The 26,571-nt window shown below is 45.3% G+C and overlaps 2 protein-coding genes across 4 annotated transcripts in view; one reads left to right on the top strand and one right to left on the bottom strand.

Annotated features, from left to right (window-relative positions):
- Dock1 (dedicator of cyto-kinesis 1) overlaps positions 1–26,571 on the bottom strand; it is a 509,283-nt gene that overhangs the window by 249,658 nt on the left and 233,054 nt on the right.
- The window catches only part of Insyn2a (inhibitory synaptic factor 2A), a 55,141-nt gene that overhangs the window by 18,705 nt on the left and 9,865 nt on the right, over positions 1–26,571 (top strand). Inside the window, 2 exon segments of one of the 2 annotated variants that reach the window (NM_001143803.1) lie at positions 200–1,361; positions 19,411–19,482. In NM_001143803.1, the coding sequence (NP_001137275.1) occupies positions 205–1,361; positions 19,411–19,482 (1,229 nt within the window). In that variant the 5' untranslated portion in view covers positions 200–204. 2 annotated transcript variants of the gene reach the window in all.

The following is a 26,571-nucleotide window of genomic DNA, read 5'->3' as shown; positions in this document are numbered from 1 at the left end:
TAATATTGAGAAGCATTTCATGCTGTGCCTGCCAGCAACTCCCCGCCTGTCTGATTTTCCTTAACATAAAGGCCGACCTCACCTGTTTAAAAATAATTAGGAAGCCGGCAGCTGTGATTTGGCTGGAAGTCCGTTCGGCCTCGTTTGCATGTGTGCTTCTGACCCACTGATGCCTCTCTGTTGCTGTCTCTGCATGCAGGCACCATGGTCAGCAAGGACACTGGCAGATGCATACTCACAACACCAGAGCAGGAAGTGGAGCCCGCCGCCTGCCTGGCCCTGGAGATGAGATACGCCCTGGACCCCAACAGGCAGATCAAAAAGCGTAACAAAGCCCTGCAGGTGCGCTTTAAGGATATCTGTGAGGCCCAGAATGAGCAGAGAGACACACAGTTGTCTTCGGGACCTCTGGGGGAGAAGCGAGAGGCCAAGGCTGTGTCCTGCAGGGTGGCATATCGTAAGTATATGACGGTGCCCGCACGCCGGTCCATTCCCAACGTCACCAAGAGCACCGGTGTTCAGACCTCACCGGACCTTCGCAAGTGTTACCAGACATTCCCGCTGGACCGCAAGAAAGGCAGTCTCAAAGGCCTGCCAGCTGCAGATACCTTCAAAAGCCAGAACAATGGGTTTCTAGCAGATTCAAAAGAGAAGAGCGAGGCAGGGCCCACGGAGGACCCTCGGCCTTGCAGTGCAGGAAGGATTCACAAGACCACAGCATTGGTTTTCCATTCCAACGAACACGTGAATGCGCTGGACCAGCCCTCTGGGGTCAACTGTGCGGAGCTCTGCAAGTCCCCGGATGTGCTCGGCTACCCTGAGGCTCTTTTGCAGAACTCTCGGCCTCCCTCTGAGGAGCCCATCCACCAGCTGCAGGGGAGAGCTAAGCCTGACAGGGGCACCCTGGACTCAGAGGAACCCACTCCACTCACCCATGGAAGGGTGTTTAAGACAGAGGTCGCCACTGTGTATCCACCTGCCAAAAGCACCAGGGCCCCTGAGCCTGGCTTGTCAAACTCTGCTGCTGCCAGCCAATGGTCTCTCTGCCCTACAGAGGAGGAGCAGAGGCGGGCCGCCCACCTCAATGGGCTGCAGGTATCCACAGGCTCGGCTGTGGCCTGCTCAACCCCGGTGCAGTGCCTGTCCCCAGAATGTAGCGAACAGCCCCTGCAGAACCAGCCTAGCCCCACAGCTGGGGTAGGGGATGAAGAACGCCAACAAATTGTGCCTCACACAGAAGTGGTAGACCTCAAGGCCCAGCTGCAGGTGATGGAGAACTTAATCAGCTCCAGCCAGGAGACCATCAAAGTGCTGCTGGGAGTTATTCAGGAGCTGGAGAAAGGAGAAGCCCATCGGGAAGGGTATGTATGTCCACTGTGTCTTATTCCCAGCCGGCTCACCACTTGCAGGCCCATCAGCCCCGATGTTCCATCCCTAAGAAGTCTAATGCCAGTGTTTTTGTGGGTGTCAGAGCAGCAGTCTAAAGAGCTAGCGAGCTACAAGGGTCACGGGTGTGTTGAAGGGCAGGCCTCCTGGCACACTCATCTCTGGCATTTGGTGGTTAGTATTTACCCATCTAGCCTTGGGTTTCAATCTCTCTCTGTCTATTCAGGGAGTTGATGGGTCTTCCTTACGATCTTTTCAGATCGATGTTTCTGATCTTGATGAGTTGTAATGTGCTTGCTAGTTCAAAATATCTACATAAGAAGCCACTTGCCTCTTAGGAGTCCCACTATAGAAGGGAATATTAGAACAAATCAGACAGCATCAGGAAAAAGGGATGCTAGTGACTGATAAATGATGTCACTGGGATGGGCATTCTGGACCAAAAAAGGTCTCGTGTAAGAGACAGCCTTTGGTTTTCATTTTTCCCCCTGGAGCACACAGAGGCAGAGCCCCTCTGTAGATAAAGCCCTATCTACAGGAGTAGCCCACCCATGAGTTGTTCTGGATGTCCATTTGAACTACAACCCAGTCCAAAAATCAACAAGGGCTTGTTGGACTTGACCAGTTGCTGATTGTCTAAGCTAGAAAACACATCTCCCCCAGTCCTCACCATAGGCAAGGCTAACAGAGCTGGTTCTATGTATCTTCAAACAGTGCCCGTGGCTTACCAACTTTTTCTGATTGGCCACACCTTCTCTTTTACAGCCCGTTGAAACGCCTGACCCACTCTATGTTCTCGAGGTTGGATGTGAGGCTGTGTTATCTTGTCTATGTAGCTGGTCCCCTTTATTCTGTGGGTGAAGTGAGCTTCGAGCGGTGTGACAAGTGGAAACCAAGTAATACATTGCCACTGCGGCAGAACTCACTGGGCTCGGATGATTGCTGTGGTTGAATTAGACAAGGTTTGCTTACTGCAAGCAGTGGAGAAGAAATAGCCTCTGCCTTCCAGGGCAGGAGTGAAAGCTAATGCATTGGTTTCAATAGCAAGACACAGAGGTCAACAGGAACCAATCCTGGTCTTTAATACAGCCTTTAATAACTGGAGTCAGACAGTAACATAAAAGGATGTCACCAACACCAGGTAGAAAACGCTGAACTGGATGATGTCTGCCAGTGTCTAGTGATGGTTTCACTAATTAATGGATTTGCATAGGAGAAAGAGGGTCTGAGGAACACTTAGGGTCCCATATTTGAATCCGGTTATAAATGCAACCCCACAGGCAGAGCACAAAGGCTGCTACTCAACACTGCCCTGGAAACCCTGGGGATTCTTTGTTGAGCAGAGTGGCTGACAGCCACCTGTGCTTAATGAAACTCATAAACTCAAGTTAATTGTGGTTAGTTACACTTGACCATTCATTTCCCCAGTCACACTGGCCAGGATGTAAGAGGTTGGTAGTGTCAGTCAAAAGACAGAGAAAAGGTCTCCTGTCACAGAAAGCCTTCCACTCCGCTATCTCAAAGCTTGCCCAGGGCCCTAGCCAACTTACGGTTTGGCACCTTAAATCAAGGCCAATTACTGTAGCTCTCTCCCTCACCTTTAAAATCTCTGCTTGGATCTTCATCCATACAGGACAAGCTCAGTTTCTTAACTCAGGTTCACAGTGTGGTAGCTCCTCACATCAGGTTCTAGAACACTCAATCCCATACACCTCAGGGAACTGACTGGTAAACGTAACAGGAGTCAAGAATCAAGTAGGTTCAAAATCTAAGGCCACTATGCCCATTCTAGGATCAAGATCATTAATTTATCTAATACTCAGAGTTCCCACTGCCCTTGTCCATGTGGGGATCACAGAGGGAAGCAGCCTCTAGGGGACAAAGCAGAAGCTGTGAGATGGAGGTTCCAAGGCATCTCCAGAGATTGAAGGGCCAGCCATAGTCAGTTCCACACTGTGACACCTACACAGCTCTGGGGAAGGGTAGTGTCTGCCCATTTCCCTGGTGTAAATACCGCCTTGCCAGGCAATTGCATCAGCCCCCAAATCCTGAAATTAAAAGTGCCTGCTGCTCTGATCATCCAAGCCAACCCTTGAATGATGCCCCTGTGGTCCTGAGGAAAGAAGAAAAAGTTCTCAGGACCTGAAGATTTATGTATATCACGGAGGCGAGGGATGATGGTGTTGGCTGTATCTCAGGTTAAAACAACAGGAAGTACATCCTGCTCTATGCTGGTTAAACTTTGATGCATGAGAAGATTATTATATTTTATTGATTTTTCTCTGTGTGTGTTTGGGGCAGAAAGGACAACCTGCAGCAATCACTTCGGTCTTTCCAGCCCCATGGCTCATGGAGACAGAAGTCATTGACTGGGCTTGGTGGCAGGTGCCTTTTCCCACCAAGCCATCTTGCCATTCGTAGATGTCTCATTACTTTCTGCGAAATGACAAATAATTAAAGAATTTTAAAATACCCAAAGACGTCCCTAGGATATAGTCTCAAACCAACGGCTCACTGACAGTAAAAGATGCTTCCAAAGCAACGGGCTAGTGTCAAGGCTTCTACTAGCTGACCATGCCCAGTAAAGCACAGAGTGGTTCTGGATAAAAAAGTCACCAGTACCAAGAAGGATCTCCTAATGGAAGTGGGCCCAGAGGGGCTATCACTGAATCTATGTGACATGTCGTATAGCCATATTCCTATAATGTTTTCTGGGATAGAACTGAGCCTTTGACAGTCATACACCGTCTCTTGTATTAATGTAAGGGGAAAGCAAAGATCTTGGAGCCTGACCAGCAGCCTCTACATATGGTGGACTGTACTTAATGTGTGATATCTTCGATGGGGTTTTTCATTATCTAGTGGCTCTTTCTCTGTGGAGGGACGTGTACATCACCAGACAGCTGCCGTGAGTCCCTTCCGAGTTGTTCTTCCTGTGAGACGCTCCTATTAATCTCACTTGCTCCTATGCTTGAGCAGAGAAAGGTCTCTTCATTGGTAACCGAGCTTCAGTGGGTCCTCATCAAGTAGGAGTGGCAGAGGCTTAGGTAAGGTTTGTAGGAAGCCCCTGCCCATCAGAGCACACAGGGGGGACAGGATAAAAGAGTAGACCTATGGACAGCATTCGAAAGGACGCCTTCTGTAAGGAAATGGTTGTGCCAAGATTTCCTCACAATCACGATTTTCAGTCCCCCGTAAAACATTTGGGCAATTCACGCAAATCACTGTGCTTTATGCGGCACAGGCTGCATTTGCTCACCCGGCTGGCAGGAATGCCAAGAGCTACCCTGCCTATTTCAGTGTTCTCAGTGTTCTCCTGGCCTCTCCTCAGGAAGTGCTTAGGTCACACAGGCTACCTGCATGACTGATGCTTTTGTTAAAGGTTGAGAACAGGGCAAGCGGGATATGGAAACCCAACCAGTTCTTGAAACAGTGGAAATTCCCTGTAGCCACTCTGGGCTTCCTGAGCTGGACAGTCACTGACCAGCTGCCTGAAGGGCCTCAGTGCCCAGGACACTGCAGCATCAGCAGCGCCCTGTGGGGAGACAGCTCTGCTGGCCTCAAAGCTTACCCATCCCAGACACTCTAGAGCAGTGGTTCTCAGTCTTCCTAATGTTGTAACCCTTAACACATGTGTGGTGATCTCAAACCATAAAACTGTTTTTGTCGCTACTTCATTACTATGATTTTGCTGCTGTTATGAACTCTAATGTAAATAACTGATATGCAGAATATCTGATATGCATTTGACACCCTCCCCCAAGGATCACGACCTGCCAGGTTGCTGGTTGAGAACCACTTGATCCAGAAAATTAATATATTCACTCCTAAAAGCCCAACAATACCTTCCAAGTCAGAGAAGACCAGAAACGCATGGGAGAAACTATATTAACCACAAGGCCAAGACCAGACATTCACCAGACCACAGCTTCTTCACTGACAGGTCACCCCAAGCCAGTGAGGGGCACCCAGGGCATGCCAGGCCTTGAAACACAGATGATAATAATAGAAATAGTAAGTAGAAATAATAATAGAAAAGCAGGCATGAAGCATGGGACCTCTATGTCTATATTGAGTCAGAAAACATGTGAGACCAAGCTTAAAAGAAGACTTAAGCTAAGCTGTCTGAGAAAAGGTCCTAATTCCTAGGCAAGGCAACAGTTCCCTGTCAGTGGTGTATACTTCAGCCAGGTAACAGGTGGCTTCTTTGTGGTCTGAGACCCAGTTCTCCCTATTTGGGGCACACAGTGGTTTAACTAACAATTTATTTTATTTAAAAATAAACTACACACACACAAGTTCAGGGTTTTAGTGAAGACAGCATGCTTTCAAGACTTGGGAGATTAAATAACTGAGTTAGCACACCTTATACGGCAACCTGTACCAGTGTTTCCTCGAATGTATTTATTCTGTTAACATACAAAACTGGAAGTCGCAACCATGTAAGAAAGAGTCCCGTGCAGACAAATAGGTGGGAGGTGAGGACTCCACTCCTAGAGGTGACCTGTGACACTGGAGGACCTCAGAATCCCTTCCCATGGAGCAGAGCCAGCAATCATTGGGAGGTTCAGGGGCAGATTATCAGCTTTGGGATGCATAGCCAGATGATCCCCATTCCGTCTTTATCCTAAAAGCAGCCACAGGCAATCCAAATATTAACAGTCATGGTTGTGTGGCAACGAACATTTACACAGAGGGTTAGACCAGAGACCACAGGGGTGACTTAGATGGATAGGTGTTGGGACTACATCAGTTGATGAGCTAAAACTCAGTCACATACAGGAGACGTGTAGTTCATTCACACAACCAGAGGGTTTCTACTAAGCAAACTCTCAGTGCTGGATGCCAAATAAGGTCCACCTTTGAGAAGTACATCATTGACTGCATTCAGTTTGTTCACAGATATGCTTTACTTTCCCCCAGCATGTATGACCGTCACACAATCCCTAGCTTTGGAATTGTGTGTGTATGAGTGTGTAACACAGAACTGTCAATTGCATGGCAGCATCCTTATAGACATAAGAAAGCTGCCCCACCCTTATGGGAATAAAAGGCTATTTGTTTTCATTGATCTGTTGATGCCGGGTAGATAGAACAGTACACAGGTTCTTTATCCCATCCTCATATTGACAGGACACTCAGAATCAGGCATTTCAGAACCTGTGAGGAGATGAGAAGCCTCCTGGAATTGTCTCTGATTACCCAGGCCCAAAGGGAATAAATGCTGTGTCACAATACCAGAAAAAGTGGAAAGGGACAGTTTACTTATTCAGGTTTATAGAGCAAGAGGATGCCAGGGGATTAGTACACCCCAGGGGATCTGTATACCCTGGTGGCAGTGGTGGCAGAGACCTGATTGATCATAAAACTTTCCCACTGCATCTAAGTTCCTGACTCCCAGGTCCTCCTTCTGGAGTTCAGGCAAAGCTGGGTCCAGTCAGGTGATGTCATCCCACCCAGGCTCTACACTGCCTGTTGGATGAAGAGGCGTTCCTACCAGAATTGACCCACTACATTAAGATCAAGGTCTTGAACCTGGTTAGCTGGGAAAGGTCTCAGAGGTGGAAGGGCTGAGGGCACAGTGTTTGACAGCCTTCCCCAGTGACCATGATCCTAAGAGCTACTCTTGTGGATTCTGCAAGTCTGAATGGTGTCTTCCTCAGCTCTGGCAAGATGTTCCACAGGCAAGCAGGGCACAGTGAGCAGTGAGAGAAGGCTTTGCTAAGCTCCAAATCAGAGGCAGAAAGGGCCTTAATTCTGCCAAATGCTCTCCTGTCTCTTCAGGTACTCTATTTGCAGGGGATGGAAATGTCAGCACTCCGTTTTCTAATGTTCTTGAGGAATCTGTCCAGGTGGCTCTCTATACAGTTATTGTAACCCAAAACATTTTAAAGCAGTATAGTCAGCGGAGAGAGGTCAGCATCCACTGCACTTAACCCACCCCCTCAGGAAATGGGCTTCATCGAGACAGCAAAGCTGAAGGACCACAGCTCTGCTGAGCAGAGATACTCACACTGACATGGCCTCCTCTTGCTACTCAATAGAGTCTCCAACCTGCTGGACCTCTGCCTCTGCCTTTGTAACTGAGACCTCTAAATGCCTTATAGCCCGCATACCTACCTACTCAGGGGATTTAAGAATTAAAAGAAACTTGGAAGACAGGTGTGGTGGTATACACCTCTAAGCTCAGCACATGGGAAGCTAGGGCAGAAGAATGGTGAGTTCAAGTCCAGTCTGTGCTACAAAGTAAGACTGTTGTTTCTGAACCTATGGAAGATAGGAATCCCATACCCAGAGGTTGTGTGCCTGTAGCCCCTGCTTTCCTGTAAAGTTAGTTTCTCTGACAAATAACCTTGCAGGAATAAGTCACCAGGTCAAGGCGTGTAGGCTAGAACATATGGAGTGTGTCCTCTGGCTTTGATACATGGATCAGGGGGAGGGTGTTCACCTCTGGAGGATGAACAAGGGCTGAAGATTACAGAATCGAGGCACTGGGCTTTAAACTTCACTTCTGGAAGGATTGGCACACTCACTCAGATCACAGGGAATTGAGATGAGTCAGGGCACTTGGACCTGTGTCCAGATCACCTGGCTTTGGCTTTCTGGCTTTTTTTCTGTCTGGAAGAAGGCTCCTTTCTGCCCTAAGAACACGTTCTGCAGAAATATCTAGAAGTAGTACAACTTCAGCAGCCATCTTAAAATACTCATAAAAACTTACTGGGGAAAATTCCTGCCTACTGATCTGCCAACATAGAGAACAATCCCTTCTAAGGCCCCCTTCCTTCCCTCCTCTTGACCCTTCCCCAGTGCCTTTGCTCTCAGGTGCTGCAGGTGAAGGTGGGATTCTCTTAGAAGATTTTAGGGAAACTAATTTTTTCTATTATAGTACAAGGCTTTTATAGATGTGTGATAAAGTAGTCACATTCCCACATCCAAGTGTCTTGCTCAGTTTTGTGACTTTTGAAGTGACAGTGCATGCCAGGGCCTTCCCAGTGTGTGCATTCATCTAATTCCCAGGGTCCCGGGGAGCCGCCTTTCACACTCATGTTTAGATAGCGTTGTAAATAGGAATCTGAAGTTCTTGGAAATGATAAGTTCTTCCCTTCTTAATATTTAAAAAAAATAAAGCTAAATATATTTGTAAGTGTATAAAACACATTTGTCATTCTTGCTCTGGGCTTCGTGTAGGTATCCTATATACCTGAAAATGGAATTTAAATAATCTTCCTGAGCAGAGTGCCAAAATAGCTTTGAAATATCTCCCCAGCCTTTCAAGTTGGCCGGTGAATAGAAACCTCACCACTGAGCCACTAGGCAACTCCGAAACCCCGTTTGCAGATAAAATGAGCAATGCAAGGCATGACATGAACATTTATGAAATTTATGGATTTGTGTTCCAGAATTCAGATTAAAAAAAGGAAGAAGAAATGTGAGTTCTGGTTTTCAAATACTTTTTCAAACCTCATGCAGTTTCTGTTAAGCAATGCAGAAATGTCCTACACTCTACTTTCCGCTGGGTCTGAGGCAAAGTCCCATGGGAGAGAGGCCGCCCAGGTAGAGCCCCTCTGAGCTCAGTACCTCAGAAGCAGCTACTTGGAGCAACCTACAATACACACAGCATTTCTGAGCCTTCCCAGAGCAATCTGAGGTAAATGATCTCCAGCAGAGAGCGAGCTGAGGCTTGGGTGTACTGCAGAGGCTCTTCAGGGTCAAGAGAGAGGGAGAGTCTGAGTTCACAGGTAGGTGGTATGAGACTTTGCAGGTCCCTGAAACTGGAGACACAGCAGGTCTGCACATGGAAGGAGGAAAGGAGATATTTCTCAGGCTACTGCAGCTCTAGGTTCTGCTATGATTGAAGGGGCTGCAGAAACTCTGCTTCTGTCTCCCTCTACTCTTGGCTCACACAAAATGAATTCAATCTCTGGGGAAAGGAGACTTTCAGGGCTAGAGGCAGCATAGACCACCATTCCCATACAACGGATATTCTTAACGATTCATCCTGACCAGGAGTAATGCCCTTGGTGTGATCACTGCAGAAAAATCAAGACCATTTATCTCTTAAGTGCAGGGACCTGGGAAACAAGAGAAAGCTGCCCGGGGGAAACAGCTCATCACATGAGCAGCTCATGGAATACCTACCCAACAGCCAGGCACTGACTTCCTCAAACTGATTCAAATTAGAGCAATGTGTGAACAATAAATCAAAACAAACTTTTCAGTGCAACATAAAAACAACAAACAGAAGCAGATTGAACAATAAAGCAGAAGGCTCTAATACAATGTAAAATAAACACTGAATTTATCCTAAAGCCCAGAGGGGACTCACTGTGGAGTTTGGCTGGCCTGGAACTTTTTCTATAGGCCAAGCAGACAGAGCCACCAACCTTTGCCTCTCAAGTGCTATCATTAAAGCTGTGTGCACCTCATTCTAGCTGGGATAAAATCTCTTAGATCAACATCAAGAGGTATGCGATAGATTGTATCCCCAGTTGAGTCTCAAAGTGGACAGAAAGGATTTCTACCAATCACCTTACCAAGATATAAAAATACATTAAAGGGCTTGTTTTTACTTTATGCACTTGCATGCTTTGCCTACATCTTTGTTCATGACATGCATGCAGTGTGCATGGCATACATGCAGTGTTCAGAAGGCATACAGTACATATCAAAGCAAGAAGAAAATGTCAGATGCCCTGGAACTGGACTTACAGATAGTTGTGAGCTGCCATGTGGGTGCTGGGAATTGAACTCAGGTCCCCTGCAAGTGCATCAAGCGTTCGTAATCACTGAGCCATCTCTCCGGCCTCGGCTAGTTAGATTTTAATCTTCAGCAAGGAGAGTTCAGGTACATTTGTTTCTCAAAAGAATGCAAGATCAGCTTTGAAAAACCACCCAAGCTTCAAGAAGCAAAAAGCCTCAGTTAAAACTGTTAACTAAGCTAATCTAAATACATCAAAAGAATCTATAAATAAAAGATAAAAGCCCTTGTGGGTATTTATCATCAAGACCTGCAAGTGCACAGTCACACTTTCAAAGTGAAACCTCCATACATTACCACATGCTTGACTGATAGGACTCAAGTGGAGAGAAATGGCAGCCAGAAGGGAAAATCCATCATAGTGCCATAAACTCACATCCTAATTTTTATTCCCTTTGTGTAGCCGGTACCACCAAAAAAATTCATTTTCATTAATTTTCAATAAACTATGGCTTAAGCATTAGCTCTCCTTTCGGAACACAAATTAATCAAGCCTGCCTCTGCTCAGCCCTAGAAAGCCATCTTTCTTATTATTAATAGATATTTCTGGTGCCTTCTGGGGCAAGTGGCTTGTTTGTATCACTATTGTCATTATTTTGCAACTAGGCATCTCCTCAGCTGCATAAGTACATTAAAGACAATGCAAGCTACGCACATTAACAGTACAAGTTGGAAGTCCACAAAGAGCCTCACCAGAGTGAGAGGGTCACCACATCTGGGGCCATGGTAAGCTGGTAACAGTTTGTCTGGCACTGCTGCCTACAGAAAACCATGGAGTTCATGAGGGTAGTTCTCACGGAGGGGTGCTTTTACCCTGATTGCTTGTGTGTTAAATGAGTGACCTTTCCCAGGCGTGTGAGGAGGGCAGCGTAGGGGACAAGTGCTAAGCCATATTTTCCATTTGCATATTTTCCATTTGCTCATGCATCCATTCATCTGGTCATCGTTCAAAACATACTTCTTGGCCATTCACTATAGCACCAACATGGGCCACACACTGCAAGTTCACCAGATCCTTGCCTACATTCTGGTGTGAACAGATAAGGCAAACTGTCCATTAGCATAGAGGCAATTGGTGTAGTGAAGTTTAACATGGGGGAGAGGGGAGAGGCAGATGTTAGCTTTTTATTAGGAAAAAGACAGGCAGAGGCTACATCCAAGTTCTTCTGATCAGAGGAGGGCACATGCTAGACATCACTTGGACAAAGAAAGGAAGGAAGCTACCATGTTGATACTGAATGCTAGAGGCCCTGGCAGGGAAAGCTAGTGGAGGGCAGACAAGAGGTCAGCAAAGGGCTCCCAACAAGCAGGATAGTCCTCCAGAGCTCTTGACACCAGACAGGCAACTGCATAGGTGCCAACTGTCACCCCACTTCCAAACCAAGGGGGTAGGAATGAGTACCTCAAATTGTTTTGCCAATAGTGGATATGACTGTGATGTGTCTAGTCTCAGTGTTTACCCTTAACAACCTACTTTGATTAGAGACCCAGGCCCAGCAAGGGTCATACAACTGCAAAGCCTGACTCAGCTGAGAGGCAGCGACTGGGGAAAGAAACCTAGTCGAACCATTAACTAAGAAGGTTCGCCTTACTTTGGATTATTAATACATGATTGTGGAGTTGTTCATGAAAACCAACTTTTAAGCTTCTTTTTTTTTTTTTTTTTTTTTGGTTCTTTTTTTCGGAGCTGGGGACCAAACCCAGGGCCTTGCGCTTCCTAGGTAAGCGCTCTACCACTGAGCTAAATCCCCAGCCCCTTAAGCTTCTTTTTAAGAAGCTTAAAACAATGGGCAAAGTGCTTGTGGTGCAAGCATGAAGACTTGAGCTCGAATTCCCAGCACACACAGTTGGGCACTGATTTGGATGTGTAACACCAGTGCTGAAGGGCAAGAGTGCAAAGAAAGGGGAAATCCCTGCTCCCTAGCCAGCCATTGAGCTACAGCTTCAGTGAGGGACCCTCTCTCACAATATAAGGTTGGTAGTAGTGGAGAAAGACACCTCTGTTCTCCCCACATGCATACATACATACACACACACACTACCCCAAGTCCCGTCCCCCACCAACACACACACACACACACACACACACACACACACACACACACACACACACACACACATCCACACCACAAAGCCTTATTCTGATGCTCCCTAAATCCTGACATATAATAGCTTAGATCTATGTAGGCTCCAGTGCTTACAACAGATGTAGATGTTTCTGTGGATATATTGGGAAAGTCTAAATTCACTTTAGCAACGGAAGAGCTGATACATAAACTAGGTACGCTTCCAGTACATGATCTGGCAAATTCCTAGTGAGGTTTCAGATGCAGAAACAAGCTGGGTCTGCTTCTAGGGAAGCTTCAGGACCTGTGAGGTTCCCTACAACATCCAACTCTGACTACTTTTGAAATTTAATTTCTTGCCAGTAGCAGAGGTATGGTGTGTTTCTAATTAATGTCACTTTGAAACTGTTATGTGGAAAAGCCCATTAAGATGCTGACACAAACGATGGCTTAGCTATCAAGAAGGGACAGCTGGGCAGGAATGCAAAAGGAAAAGAAAAAAAAATTGGCACCAGGTGAAAAAAGCCCAAAGAAAAAAAGAGAGATCAAAATTAAGAGGATAAATTAGATAAGAACATAAATTATCACAGAGAACAGAGATGGTCTTTGCATTTTTGCAAGAAAAGCCATCTTTTGCTGAGGGCCATACCCACAGGACTAGGACACAGCCTTTGTGTTAATTCAGTGTGACAGTTCCAACACTCTATGTAACTAGTGTTTTGAAAAACTACACTTGGAGGGTCACCCCCAGAGTTAGCATCATGCCAATTGCTTTGGTTCAGTATTAGAAATGTGACCTTGCTGAAAATTAATACGCCATTTAAAAGACAAGGAATAAGCTACAAGGTCACTTGCGGTCCCTTGGACTGTGTAGAGTTTTGGGGGATGGACCCACAACACACAGCATACAAACACTGCCAAGAGAAAGATTCTCCTGAGTGCTGCAGTCAAACCAGACTCAATACAAAGACTGGTGCAGCCACTGAGGCAGGTGAGCCAGGGAGTTTTAAGTTGAGAACTTAAAACTACTCTGCTTTCTCTACCTTCCCTTTCTCTCTTTCATTCTGATCTGCTCCTTTTTATTTTACATGTATGGATGTTTTGCCTGCATGTATGTATGTACACTGTGTAAAGTGCCTGGTGCCTGTGGAGGTCAGAAGAGGGTGCCGGATCCCCTAGTACTGGACTTGGACAGTTGTAAGCTACAGTGTGGGAGCTAGAAACCAAACCTGGGTCCTCTCCAAGAACCTCAGCCCTCCTCTCCTCTTCCTCCCTTTTTGCTTTCTTGTCCCTACCTTCTTCTATTCCCCCTGCCCCCACCCCCACCTTCTTTGAACAGTCGAACTACATCTCCCATTTGTTTTTGAACTCCTAGACTTTGGTAGCTCCCCACCCCGTGACCACCACCACCAGTCTCTGCTTCCCTGGTAGCTGGAGTTCTAATCCTGGAGTTCTAATCCACATGGTCAATAATCCCTCACAGTGCAGCTGAGATTACTGTCACGAGTGCAAGGCCATGAGTTTGATTCTCCATACCATGAAAGCAAAAATATCTTGGGGAGTGGGGTGGGAGGGGAGTATGTAGGCATCACTGTGACTATAGGAACAACAGAACTCAGTCAAAAAAAAAAATAATGCCAACATTACAGTCAACACCAGAAAGCAACTTCTCATTCCCATTTTTCTGTGAGATCTTAGAACTTTGTTGGACACTGCTGCTCATAAAAGCACAGGGAGAGAGTGACCTCATGCTGGACTTCCCCTCCCTGCCTCCTCCCTCCTGCTGTTCTTCTAGGTCCTCCTCCTCTTCTTCCTCCTCTTTCCCTTTCCCTCTCCTTTCTTCCCTCATCCTCTTCTTCCCTTTTCCACCTCCTCCTTCTCTCCAACCTCTTGTTCTTCTTCACTCCTCCCCTTTTCCTTCTTCCCTGCCCCTCCCCTTCTATATTTTATCCAAACTCCACTCCTCCTCCCTCCCCCTCTCCTCTGTTTTATCCCTTCTGATCTTCTACCCAAACAAATAGTGCTTGGCTTTTGCATTATCTTGTTTTTACTCAAGAACTGTGTGTCCAGTCTCTTTGGATCCTGCAGGCTGTCAGAGACAGCAAGCAGCTTGGTTGGGGATTAGAGCTCCCAGCAACCCTTCCCTGACACCTCTTAGACCCTTCATACCACCTAACTTCCCCTGATAAGTTGATGAGATGCAGACAGTCTCTCTCTCCCATCCCCTGGCCTATGGCATCTCTGGGGCAAGGACAGCATCTTGGTGGATCTCAGCTGAGGTTGGCAGCCATCCTTCTTCCTCTAGCATCACTATGGGGTGCTATAAAAACCACTGCAGCAGCTCAGCTCTGTGTCTCCCTTCTTTGTTTCTTTCATAATTTATCCCTGGTAAAAGGAAACACTGGAGAATCCCATACAGCAACTGTTAACGATGCTTTTCCACAAATACGCACTCCTACATATGAAAGGGGATACACTGGTAGAAAAACACATATTTATATATTCAGAGACTTTTACTAACAAACAACTGAAGAACTGGAGCAAATTACTATCAAAGCATTCAGTAGCTAGACTAGAGTCCTGAACCGAATTCAAGGAATGCTGGCTGGCCACTTCAGTGAGGCATCCATCTGATTCTCTGGACCGGGACACCCTGAGATGCAGGCTGTACTCTGCAAGCCACACCCCCGGTGCCTTCTAACATGATGTAAAGCCTTGATGAGAAATACGGTTTCATATCAAAGGAGAAGTGACCGAATAACTGGTCTCCACCAGAAGGCCTTGTGGACTGAACTTGTCTAAATTCTGTTTATCTAGAATACCGAGTGCTTGTCCAGATTCCACTGAACTTAAATCATGTCTAGTTACCTAGACCTTCCCAGAGAGCCCGTTCTAACACAAAGATCTGTCTAAAGAGCATCATCATGATAAAGAAGTTCTGGGCAGCTGATTTCTGAGTTAGACTGGTATGCTAGAGCCAAGGGGAAAAGGTATACAGGGCTGGGGATGTGGATCAGTCATTAAAATACTTGCCTTGTAAGCATGAGAGTTCAGTCACCAGAAACCATGTGAAAAGCAGGGTTTATCGGCATGCTCTTATAATCCCAGTGATCATGAGATGGAAAGTAAGGACAGACAGATCCCCGGGAGCTCACAAATAGCCTAGTCTATTTGTTCCAGGCAAACAGGGATCCTGTTCTAAACAGAGAAAGGTGCCTGAGGCTTGAAACTCAGAGCTATTCCAGATGCATGCACTTCTACCCAGATAGCACGCACACACTCATGAATGAGGAAGGGCAAATAGGTGGACAGACGGGCTGTTCTTAGATTGTTCCTAAGAGCTGCTCTCTGGCCTGGGTGCTGTCCTTGGTGCTAGAGCCTATTTCCCTCAAGTCTAATAACATTTATTGTTAAGACTGAAAACTTACAGGTCACTACAGTGGGACAGCTAACCTGTCTTTACATAGGACAAATATGTTTGCCACTGGAGTCCAGAGGGTTCAACTTATGTGACTAGAACTATTCACAATTTATCCTTCCATTTCCTGTGGCATTTACTTCTGACTATATTGACTAGAGTCATATTATCCGAACAATCCAAGGGGACCAGGTATTAAATCGAGAATGAACTTACAACCAGGTATAAAGCCTGGATTCCTGAATGCAGCCAGGAAGAAAACTTTATATAAAGTCAGCACCTTCTCAGACTCCCTGGTTTGTATTTAGGCCACTACCTTAAGTGCTTACATCTGTGAACTTCTGATTCACCGCAGATCTGTGACTTATTGTCCCTGAAGAGGCTTCTTGCTATAGTAGTCTGAGGTCGGGCATTGCTCTTCTCAGTTACAATAGTGACACAGAGTGACAGTCCTTCCATGGCCTGATTTTATGGAAAAGGTTCCCAGGGCAGAGGGGAAAAGAAAGGACATTACTGATTACACTTGGTGTTCTCTGCCCTCAGGTAGAGCGAATCTGTTATGTCTGCATTTGCAGCATGGACCCAATTTACATATTGCAGCCCAGTTATTAGTGTAGCCTTAATATGATCAGTGAAGCCAAATCCTAGAGCTTGGAAGGTCCAAGATCAATTAGCATAGAGTACAACAAATCCTTTAGTTAAGAGTACTGTACTGAGAACACTCCTAGGGATCATGCCTTTGATGGATAAATTTTCCGTAGGGACAATGACTGACAAGAGCTGCTGGCAGGAACCCTGGGGTGAGTTAGCCACACAGCAAATGTCAGCATTTTACATTTCACCACAAGCTAATCCCTCTCTGACTTGTTTGATTCTTTTAAATGACAGCCACAGAAAGAATATTAAAGAAACGGTTGGAAACATTCAGAAGGGTCCCTCCAAGAGGGGTCCTGGTAGGTAATGAAGTCCTGAATGTAAGTCTCCAATAGGGAAAGCTGATGGGAAAATACCACTGAGAAAAGAGAAATGTGACTAGCCACCATTGGGAGGCCATCCAACCCTCCCTGGTGAACTCTACGTCTGCAGAGCACATCACAAGCACTTACCATCATCGCAAACAGCTTCTTGATAGTCATAGCCAAGCCTGATTCTGTAGGTACTTGCTAACTTGGGGTAGAAATGTGTGCTTTTTACAAGTGATTAGCATAGTCAGCTCAGGAGAGCTTAGGAAAGGACAGTTTCTTGCTAAAGCCTCCCACTATCCTGGCAGAGGGTCCTCTTGTGACTCTCTGGTGCCTGAAGCCTTTGTCCTGTCATTTTCAGATTCACTGACTATCCCAAGCTGCCAATTACATGTAGTAAAAACACAGGTCCCTAGATGGAGGCAATGCAGCACAGAGTATCAGAAGCCTGGGGTCTAAGAATAATGAGATCCTGGTCCTGGAGTGTGGCTGGATTCCCTTCCATAAAATGAGAAGAGAATAATTAATTGGCAGACTCTGGGCACTAATACAAGTGAGACTCTTGAAGCTTGGAGGTGACTAAGCAAAGATGAGAAGTGATGCGGAACAGGTGTGGTAGAGGTTGTAGTGAGGTCTGTGGCAGGAAGGTTCTAGGAGCTTGAAGTGTACCAATGGTGGTCCCCAGACAGTGGCTGCAGAACACAAGAGCCTTCTTTAAGAACCTAGAGTTTGGTTGTGGCTAGCACAAAAGGCTTCCTGGTAGGTGCACTGCCTGTCCATTGCTCATACCCATTAGGACAGCAGCCCTTGTGGGCAACCCGGTCTAGCAGATTGACAGAACATCAGAGTAGACAGACACTGTTAGGATGTCCAGCACAGATGCGGCCTCAAGTACAGTTTCTCACCTTATGGGGGTATGGTCAAGAACAAACTGAGGACCAAACTCAAGTGAGGAGACTAAAGAGTGGCTTTGTGCATACCCGAGAGGATGGACAAGAGCTCTGTATACACCCGAGAGTTTGGAGAAAGGCTCTGGCTAGGCTGGAACAACTAGGCAGGTATATCATTGGGGCTTGCCACTTGGGAGAAAGAGCTAAGAACAAGAAATTGTCAGACATGAGGAAGAGGCTGGAGAGCACATGAGGCCAGGTGGAAAGGTCAGATATGGGTGTCCAAGGGTGCTTAGTATAGCAGAGAGACCATCCAAACAATGTAATATCGTGATTCTAACTCTCAAATGCAGCTCATCATGGGAAATGCTTGACAACACTTTGGAGTAGAATATGGTCACTTGATTAACAAACTACACCAAACTCAAATAAACTGAACTGAACTCAAAGCCATGCCTGTATTTACTGAGTCCACAGAGACAATGTCAGCACTGAGCAGTCGATGCTTCTGTCAGATGTTTATAGAACACAAAAAATAAATGAGGAAACAAATGTTATTTTCAATTTGAAACTCGCAATGCATACACGCGCAGTGTACACAGCAAAAAAGGTGACACAAACAGAGACCCGTTGGTGTTGACACAGCTACTGTACACATGGTTACCTTGCTGGGAGATGCTATCCATGCAAATCTACCCCCAAGGTGATCAGAAGCCAATCCAGATGGCAACGCTTCTCCCACCGTCAACCAGACAGATCCAGTTGTTCCCTGAATCTGATTCATGATCCCTGGTGCAAATGATATTTAGAATAAAGTATGCATGTGTCTTAAAATGTCCAGAAAGTCCAACTACAGTAGTTTGGACGGAGCATAAAGTACCACATACAAAGGGTTTGGAAGGTTGGATGGTTCAAGGTATGTATTCTATCTAGGCAACCCTGACTTGATAAGAAAGTGAAAATCCTCCCCTTCAAGGCAAAGCAAGTTTCAATACAATACTAGAAGAAAATACTCTAAAGTTAGTTATTTCATTATGAAAGAATCAGAATTCCTCCCACACCCCCCACACATACACACACCTACCCCTCACACACCTACCCCTCAAAAACCTGCTTGGTTTCCACAGTGAACTGAAGTCTGCCATGTTCTGTCCTTACAGAGTCATCACTTGCAGAGAACAAGTAACCAGAGAGTGCATCAGAAGTCTTAATGATGGGAGAGATATAGTTACAGACAACAGCAGCAGTTTTCTCTACAGACCCAGGGAGAAAACAGTCTAGGATTTATAGACCAAAAGGCAAACACAAAGAAATTATATGTATATTCATGTATGTATTAGATCACAGTATTTATGGTTAGAATGAAACCTTTGGAGACATACATAATTTAATCATGTTTCAGATAGTATTCTTTGGATACTTCTTCAAGCATTTAACAATGTAAAACCCATCCTAGGCATGCTAGACAAATGTAGGATGGGGTTGGGATGTGACCGAGAGGGCATGCATATCAACCCCTACCCTAACAGGGCAGGAGGTTGTAGGTCATAAAACCACGCAGTTATCAGCCTCTAAGCCCATGGTTTTCTCCTGGAAGATGTTTTTCTTAAATACAATAAACATAAAGTTACCCGGAAACATTCTACTCTCCATGCTTATAACGCAATCAGATTACACACTTCATCCCGGAGCGTATGTTCACATTCTAAATTTAATTCCAGTGACATCTTGGCTGTAGACGTGTACTGGCTGGTACCATAAAGGCAGAGACAGAAGCAGAGTGGTAAACACACAGGCATCAGTTCCTATGATCACAAGCATCTCATATCTGGAAGGGCGTCTAAAATGAGGCTTCTGCTCTGTGAGGCCAGCGACCGATCCCCCCACCCTCAGCCACCGATTGTAACGCTCTCCTGTTCTTATCTTGTAGGCTTTCATATCGGACGGGGCAAGACACAGCTAATTGTGACACGTGCAGGAACAGTGCATGTATTATCTATAGGTATGTTAACATTCTCTTCCCACTTTGTTATTCTGAGTGACAAATGCTGTTTACCCACAATTGCAAGAATCACTGGGGGCCATGCTGGGAAGATTCCATCAGACAGAAAAAAGTCCTTCCTTGACCATAATTCTAGGCTATGTCTAAACAGTTCTTTCTCTCCAACCCCCAACCCTCGAGCCCAGGTATACTACCCCAGGATGAAGGAGAACATGAACACGTTTATCTTGTAAATGTACCTTTGTGGTCTCAGGAACAAGTATCATTTTGATGGCTTGCTCCCTTGGAATCTATAGTCTTGAGCACAGAACTGCACTTTGGCAAAACAGTAAAATAGGAGCCCTTTGGATAGAATAGATCAAAGGTCTGCGTCCACACTATATGGAATAGGTCCTCCTCTGTCACACCGCATATACAGGTATTTTCAGGGGACTTACTAGGGCTATGGTCCTGTGACACGATCCCCTCTCAGGAAACTACAGTTATTTGCCACGTGGTTTTGCTTATGATTTAAACACTGTAATAACTGACACCCACTAGAAAAGAAACTTTCAATAGGCAAAAATTACATTAGGTCCTTGACAGTAATTATAAGATTTTAAGGCATGGTTAAAACTTTGAGAAATTGCTGTCTTTGTGTTTTGGTTTTTTTTTCTAATGGGGGGGGGTGAGATTTTTACAAACTGAGGCCACAGTGACAGGTGTTCTGATTTAGTTCATTTTAAACATGAAGACTGAAGTCAAGGGCCAAGGCATCCCACGCCTTGGCTGGTGTGAACTGTGGTGCAGTAGTGAGTATAGATAGCTCTGAGATACACTGATGTCATTTCTAATGGTGTAGCCCTTATGGTGGCAATTCTGGCTTCCTGAGGGCACCTAGTAGGGTTCTCTATAGCGGTTGTGGTCACGCACATTCCCACTGACAGCATCTCCACAGTGGCTAGGGTCCCACACATCCTTTCCCTATATCCCAGTCAACAGTTAACAATAGTGTTGTTGTCTTTATGAATTGAGGCAATGTGTCATTCTGGTTTTGATTTCTATCTTCTGACGGTGAGCACATTTTCCTTACACCTAATGGTTATCTGTGTATCTTCTTTTGGAAAAAAAAAAGAGTTTCAGTAAGATGTAAAATTATCAAAAACCAGTGAGTAGTAACTTAGTAGTTAAATATGCTTAGAAATATACAGAGGATCCTCCTTGCTCCCTTATTTAAAAAAAAGTGAACACAACGTCACCAGCACTGCATGAAGAGGTCAAACCTGAACAGTGTTGGGAGGCTTCAGGTCACTTGGGCTCATACCCATCAGTTCTGTGCTGACGAGTGACATGGATATGGCTGTATACCCCAAGCTGTGCATCCGAGATAGGACCTCGGTTCTTGTAAAGTGCAGTTGGGTCACATGAAAAGTTTGTCCGGGAGCTAGCAGAAGAAACCACAGCTAGACATAGACACTGAATGACTCCAATGATTCTGACTCCCACAGATGATAGATAAAGTCTGAAGGAATTGGTCACAGCTGGGTATGCATGACTGGCATCTGATGGGTAGGAAGACACCAGGGAGGCTACCGATATCCTGTAATGCAGAGAAATGTCCATGACAACAAAGTCACTGGATGCAAAGCTTCAGTAGAGGTGGAGTTGAGAAGGCCACCATGTTGAAAACATTCTACACCATGGTTTTCTAAGAGTCATAAGTTAAAGGTGAAGGCATGGGCAACTGGGAAGGAGCCAGGAAGCCCCCAACAACTCCAGCCAAGGCATGAAGCTCTTGATTGTTCTTGGCTGCTGTCCATGTGAAGGAGAAACATCAAGCACCACACAAAGGCTTTCCTTTCTAGAACTCCTTGTTCCAACTCACAGGGAGCATCTTTCTGATCTACTAGGAAGTTGGCTTGACAGCCACACTGTGGATAAGAGCTTTGGATCAACAGTGAGAGGCTATAGCCATGACATCCCAATTTTAACTGTATTAGGCAATTCCTCCCTGGGGCTTAGCACACTTCCAGGGCCAGAGTTCAACCAGTTGCCTAATGTGAGAAGTCTGAAGTGGAAAAGATTTCTAGAGAAAGTTCATGGGGTGAGCATGTTCAGGCTAAAACTACTTAACATTTTGTGGGTGACTGAAAAAAGAATTTATTAGGACACTGTCCAAGGTAACTGAAAATAATTTAAATAAATTTAGCTCTAAATCCAGAGGTGACTTGTATAAAAAGTGGTATTAAAGCTGATTTTAATGAATCCGAGAAGGATAGAATTTTTGTCTTTGGGGGACATTAGCCTAGAGTGGTTGCCATGTTGAATTGGCTCAACCAGCAGTCTACACGAATCCAAATACATTAACCTAAGGTCTGTCATGCACCACACCAGTAAGTGTCCAGACATTAGAAGATGCCAGAATCCGAGGAAGACTCATGAAGATGAAAGTCAGATGATCCCTCCTTCCACTGCCTAAACCAGTAGGTGTGAGTCAACTGCCAGAGACCTTTGCATTGACAACAGGATGTGGTGGGAGGCATTTTCACAGGCAGGATAGAGAAGAGGCTTTTTACTGCCTCCCAGACTCCATCAGACGCCGAACCAATGCCGAACATTAGCAGAGGACGGGGCGGGAGGAAGAGTGGAGTTTCCCCTCTCTCTTCCAGAAAAGTAGTTGAAAATTATTCCATTCAGAGTGATATGAAGCAAAAACACATTTCAACTTGAAAGATGTGTTGCACACAGAAGCTACTTAGGCTTAGTAAGCAAGCTGTAGAACACTCTGCATGCTAACTCCAGTCCAGCTGGAGGTTCCACAATTCCTAAGTCCTCTTTCATTGAGTCTTGTAACGCGTGTTCAATAAAGCATCCCAGTTCCTGTCAAGTAGAGCACACAGAGCTCATCCAACTCTCCCCTTGACGTTCAAGTCATCCTTCGTTTGGTTTGGTTTGGTTTTGAGACAGGGTCTCACTAGATAGCCCTGGCCGTACTGGAACTCATGATGTAATAGGCTGACCTAGAACTAGCAGGGACCCAATTGCTTCTGCTTCCTAAGTGCTTCGATTAAAGGTGTTTGCCATGCCACCCAGCTCCTTTTGTCCTTTACTAGAGAAGAAACACAACAGTTATTCTCACAGTGTCTGAAATGGCACAAGAGTTTCTTGAAGTTCACAAGAACAGACACTAAAGACGAGAAAAATGTAGCCATGTCTGTTAACTGAAAACCTTCTGCCCTGGGGTAAACCACAGCAGCTCTTCTCTGCCTGGGATAAGTATGTCATTCCAATTTAAATTATAAACATTGAAATCTCACACCTATATGGTTTAAAGTGTGGCCAGTCTTATGCGGTGAGGCCGGAGAGTTTCCTTTAAATGTAGATAATCTCCAAAAAGAGGTGTAAGTTATCTTCCAGAAAAGTATGCTTTTCTGTATTGAAAATGGAGCCATGCCATGTGACTGAACCAAACTACAGAGCAGCCTGGCTGTAGCCCGGAGCTGCCCCTATTCTCTGTGTGCATTTGATGTGACATCACCTCTCTTCCCAAAGATAAGAATAACTTACTGGATTTTACAATATGCAAAGCACACCACATCAATGATGAATATAAGGGGCATAAACAAGTCCAGGAACAAATAACAACATCTTTTTTGGCAATCAGATAGTTGCAGAACAATGAAAGGTCTGAGTCAAAGAGAGAGAGAGAGAGAGGCCTGTTTGTCCACTCAATAACAGTGGCCTTGGGTAGGTATTGGCGACATCACCCAAGGAAGAGCAATGATGGTTAATGAGGCACGGCGGCTCAGGGTCCCATCTGAATACCAAAAACCAATACACATGGGAGACAGAAAAGGACTGTCTCTATGACAACAATCTGGGCAAAGGGGAAAAGCTTAACTCAAGGTCGGAGTCTTTGCAATCTCTCCAAAGCCTGATTTTGGCACTAAGGAGAAGGGATTGTATTCTTAAGTTGAGGACCTATGTCCCTCCAGGTCAATACTTCAGGATTGGGAAAGATGGTTAAGCAGGTTCCAAATTGGGAGATTTTTAAAATGCCACATGTCTGTGGTGATCTTAGAAGCTGAAGTACACAGGGGGCCATGAAAGCTGCCAATGTCCCCAAATTGCAATTTGTCATACCTGCTTGCTGACAGACGGAGAGTCCTATAGGACAATGAACTTGACCCCATCTGTCTCACATTTAAGCACTGGAAACCCAGCTGTCTTCGCCACAAAGCAGGCAAAAAAAAAAAAAAAAATTAAAAGAAAAAATCCGTGCTTCTAGTAGCAATTGGCTTAGGGAGGCAGGAAGGGTTTTGTATTCAAGATCAAGCTACCTGCTTTCTGGAAGGATCTGGCTTGTAATAGATGTGTGCCTTTGTCACTGGTGGAAGGTACATACTTCACTATGAAATAGGATTTTGCCATGGAAATACACAGGGCTTGAGGAAAATACCAAAAGGACAAAAGGTCTTCGAGCACTTTCAGGAAATAAAGGCTTCAGGGGACAGTAGCACCGGGCAAAGGTTGGAAGCATTACTATGTCAAAGCCAGCCTCTCAGACCTGGGTGCCTGGGGTTCAAGGCTCGGCTGTTCCCTATTCTTTTTTTTCCCCATCTTTATTAAATTGGGTATTTTCATTTTATATTTCAAATGTTATTCCCTTTCCCAGTTTCCAGGTATAGGCTGGTATCCATTCGCCTTTTAAGTCCCCCAGAATTACAAAGGATCCTCTCCAACTCTGAAATCCAAGAAGCTGATTGTTTACAAATACAGAATGAGAAAGGGCCTGGGGGGTCAGATAGGGCCTGGCATGGGTGGGGCTTGGGGGGTATATGGGGACATGTAAAGCACCCCTCCCCATCAAAAACCCTGCCCCCCCATTAGCAAGTGCATGTGCAGTTGGGGCCCATCGCTGACGGCTGCTCCCACTGCACAGTGGCCCACTGCAATGCCAAGAACCAGAAAGCTCTATCGCCTCACAACTGGAAATTTTGAGATGCTTGACATGATCTCATTTCCTACAAAAATGATGCCCCTTTGATTATGATCTGGACCAACGGAGATAGTCAAAGGAAGGGGCGGGGGAGGTTCTGCATGAAGAAAGATTAAAAGAGATGCAAGTTGGACTTTCCTTTTAGTAAAACTTTTCTGCCGTGTCATCCTTACTTCCTGTCAAAATATGCTTTAATTAGTTTAGAAATGTTTTAAGGATAAATGGTGAAGTCTTTGTCTCTAGCCTATCCCAGCAATGCTGCTGTCAGACTACTCTGATGTCACTCCCAGTGATTCACCTTGTGCTCAGACTTGGTTTCAAAGGGAACAATGAAAGAGACCATTAGCAAATCCACCCCTTCCCTCTTTGCTGAACTAGTTAATTCATAAAATAATAGTGCAATAACAGAGCAAAGAAAGGGGGTGAATTCTAATGTGTGTGTTTTAATGAAACTGACAGTGAGCTAGGCTTGATTCAAAGGCTTTGGGGGATACCACAGAGATATAAAAGATAATAATAATGTTGACACAGATGAATTAAGGAGTATTGTTTCCAGAGTGGAAGTTCTTCTTGAGCAGAGTTAGGACAGATTTCAGGAGGAACTGCTTACTCCTGCTTCATTTTTATTGTATCCAGGCCACCATAAAAGTGGCCTCAGATGACACCACAAATCACGCACCATGGCAGTAAGTGGGTAGGGTACCAGGAGGAAGGGAAACCCCTGGCCTACCCAGCCTTGTTGTAAACACTTGTACTGTAAGGTGTCACAGTCCCACCATCTGACATGGAACAGATATAGAGGAGACAGGATACCTTGAAGGGATGCTAGTCAACAGGGAGTAGGGATGCGAAGGTGGCTTAGCTATGTTTCCTAGAGCTCCCTCTGCTGGGGAGTCAGGAACTGGCAGGTACCAGAGCATCTCTAAAAAAAGATGGCTCCATGGAAGCAACTGAGGCCTTTCTATTACATGAGTCTCAAGCAGGAAACGCCTTGAGGATACATGGTCTTACCCAAAACGATGGTCAGATTTTAGGAAAGATGAAGGAAACACCCTCAAACGATTAGACAGGGTAAGGGATACAAAGAAACCATGACTGCCCCTTCTTACATCATTCCCGTTTAACTTACCACCCACCATTAAGAACACAAAATATATGGTTGCAAAGACACAGAGATACACAGGGAAGGAGGGTTTTTCCCTGGTGTCCAGTATTGTGCAGACAGGAGCTGGTCAGGGCGAGGGAGCAGCGCAGCAGCATAGCTAACGAAGTCTTATTGTAGAGAGCAGTAATTGCATTTGTATGCAGAGCCAGTGCCAGTCTGAGGCTATCTCCAGAGCCACTTGGAGCAGCAGTGTCGCTGCAGCCCGTGTCACCCGACGATTATCTCTTAGTGGAAATGCCCTTTCCAGTGCAGCTTCAATTACTCCTCTTGTGCATATTGAGTTCTTTAGCAGTCTGAACCGAGATGGGGAAAATGTGCCTTCCATCTAAGGTACATAGCTGTATTCTAATTCACACTCTTAAAGTGGGGATGGGGGACAGTGACAGAACAGAACCCATAGACAATACCTCACACAATGTTATTCCGGCATAAAGGAACTACTTTTTTTTTTAATAAAATAAATTAAGTCAGGGGAAAAGAATAGCTTTGACAGACCTCAAAATTCTTCTTGAAAATTCCCAAAGCTAATAATCCAATTTTTCTCAGTATTCTTTTAGAATCTAAAAATACACTATCTCGTTCCCCCCAGAATGTAAGGATTGTTCAAACCTTCAGAAACACCTTGGTTCCCTTCTGCAGACACTGAAGCTAACAATGGTACTCAGAGTGAAAGCTGCTCACATCCCCACACCTTGTTGGCAAAGCAATGATTTAAATGTTATTCGGGGCAGAAGAGCCTAGAACAGCCACTGCCCTCGCCTTTGGTTAAATCAAGGGGTGAAAGAAATTAGAGGACCTTTTTCTAAAGTCCAAATTAGAAGAAGAGGAAGTCTGACAATTCCATAAGGAGTCCGATCTCTGCGGTTTTAAGTGAATATGGAGATATTCTAATGTCTAAATACAGGATTCAGATTTGCCCCTAATTCCTGAGTTGGCTCACAAAACA

Source organism: Rattus norvegicus, chromosome 1 (genome assembly GCF_021556685.1).
Source record: "Rattus norvegicus strain SHRSP/BbbUtx chromosome 1, alternate assembly SHRSP_T2T, whole genome shotgun sequence".
NCBI lineage: Eukaryota > Metazoa > Chordata > Mammalia > Rodentia > Muridae > Rattus > Rattus norvegicus.
Note: the sequence above shows the minus strand (reverse complement) of the source record. Positions and strands in the feature narration are given on the sequence as shown.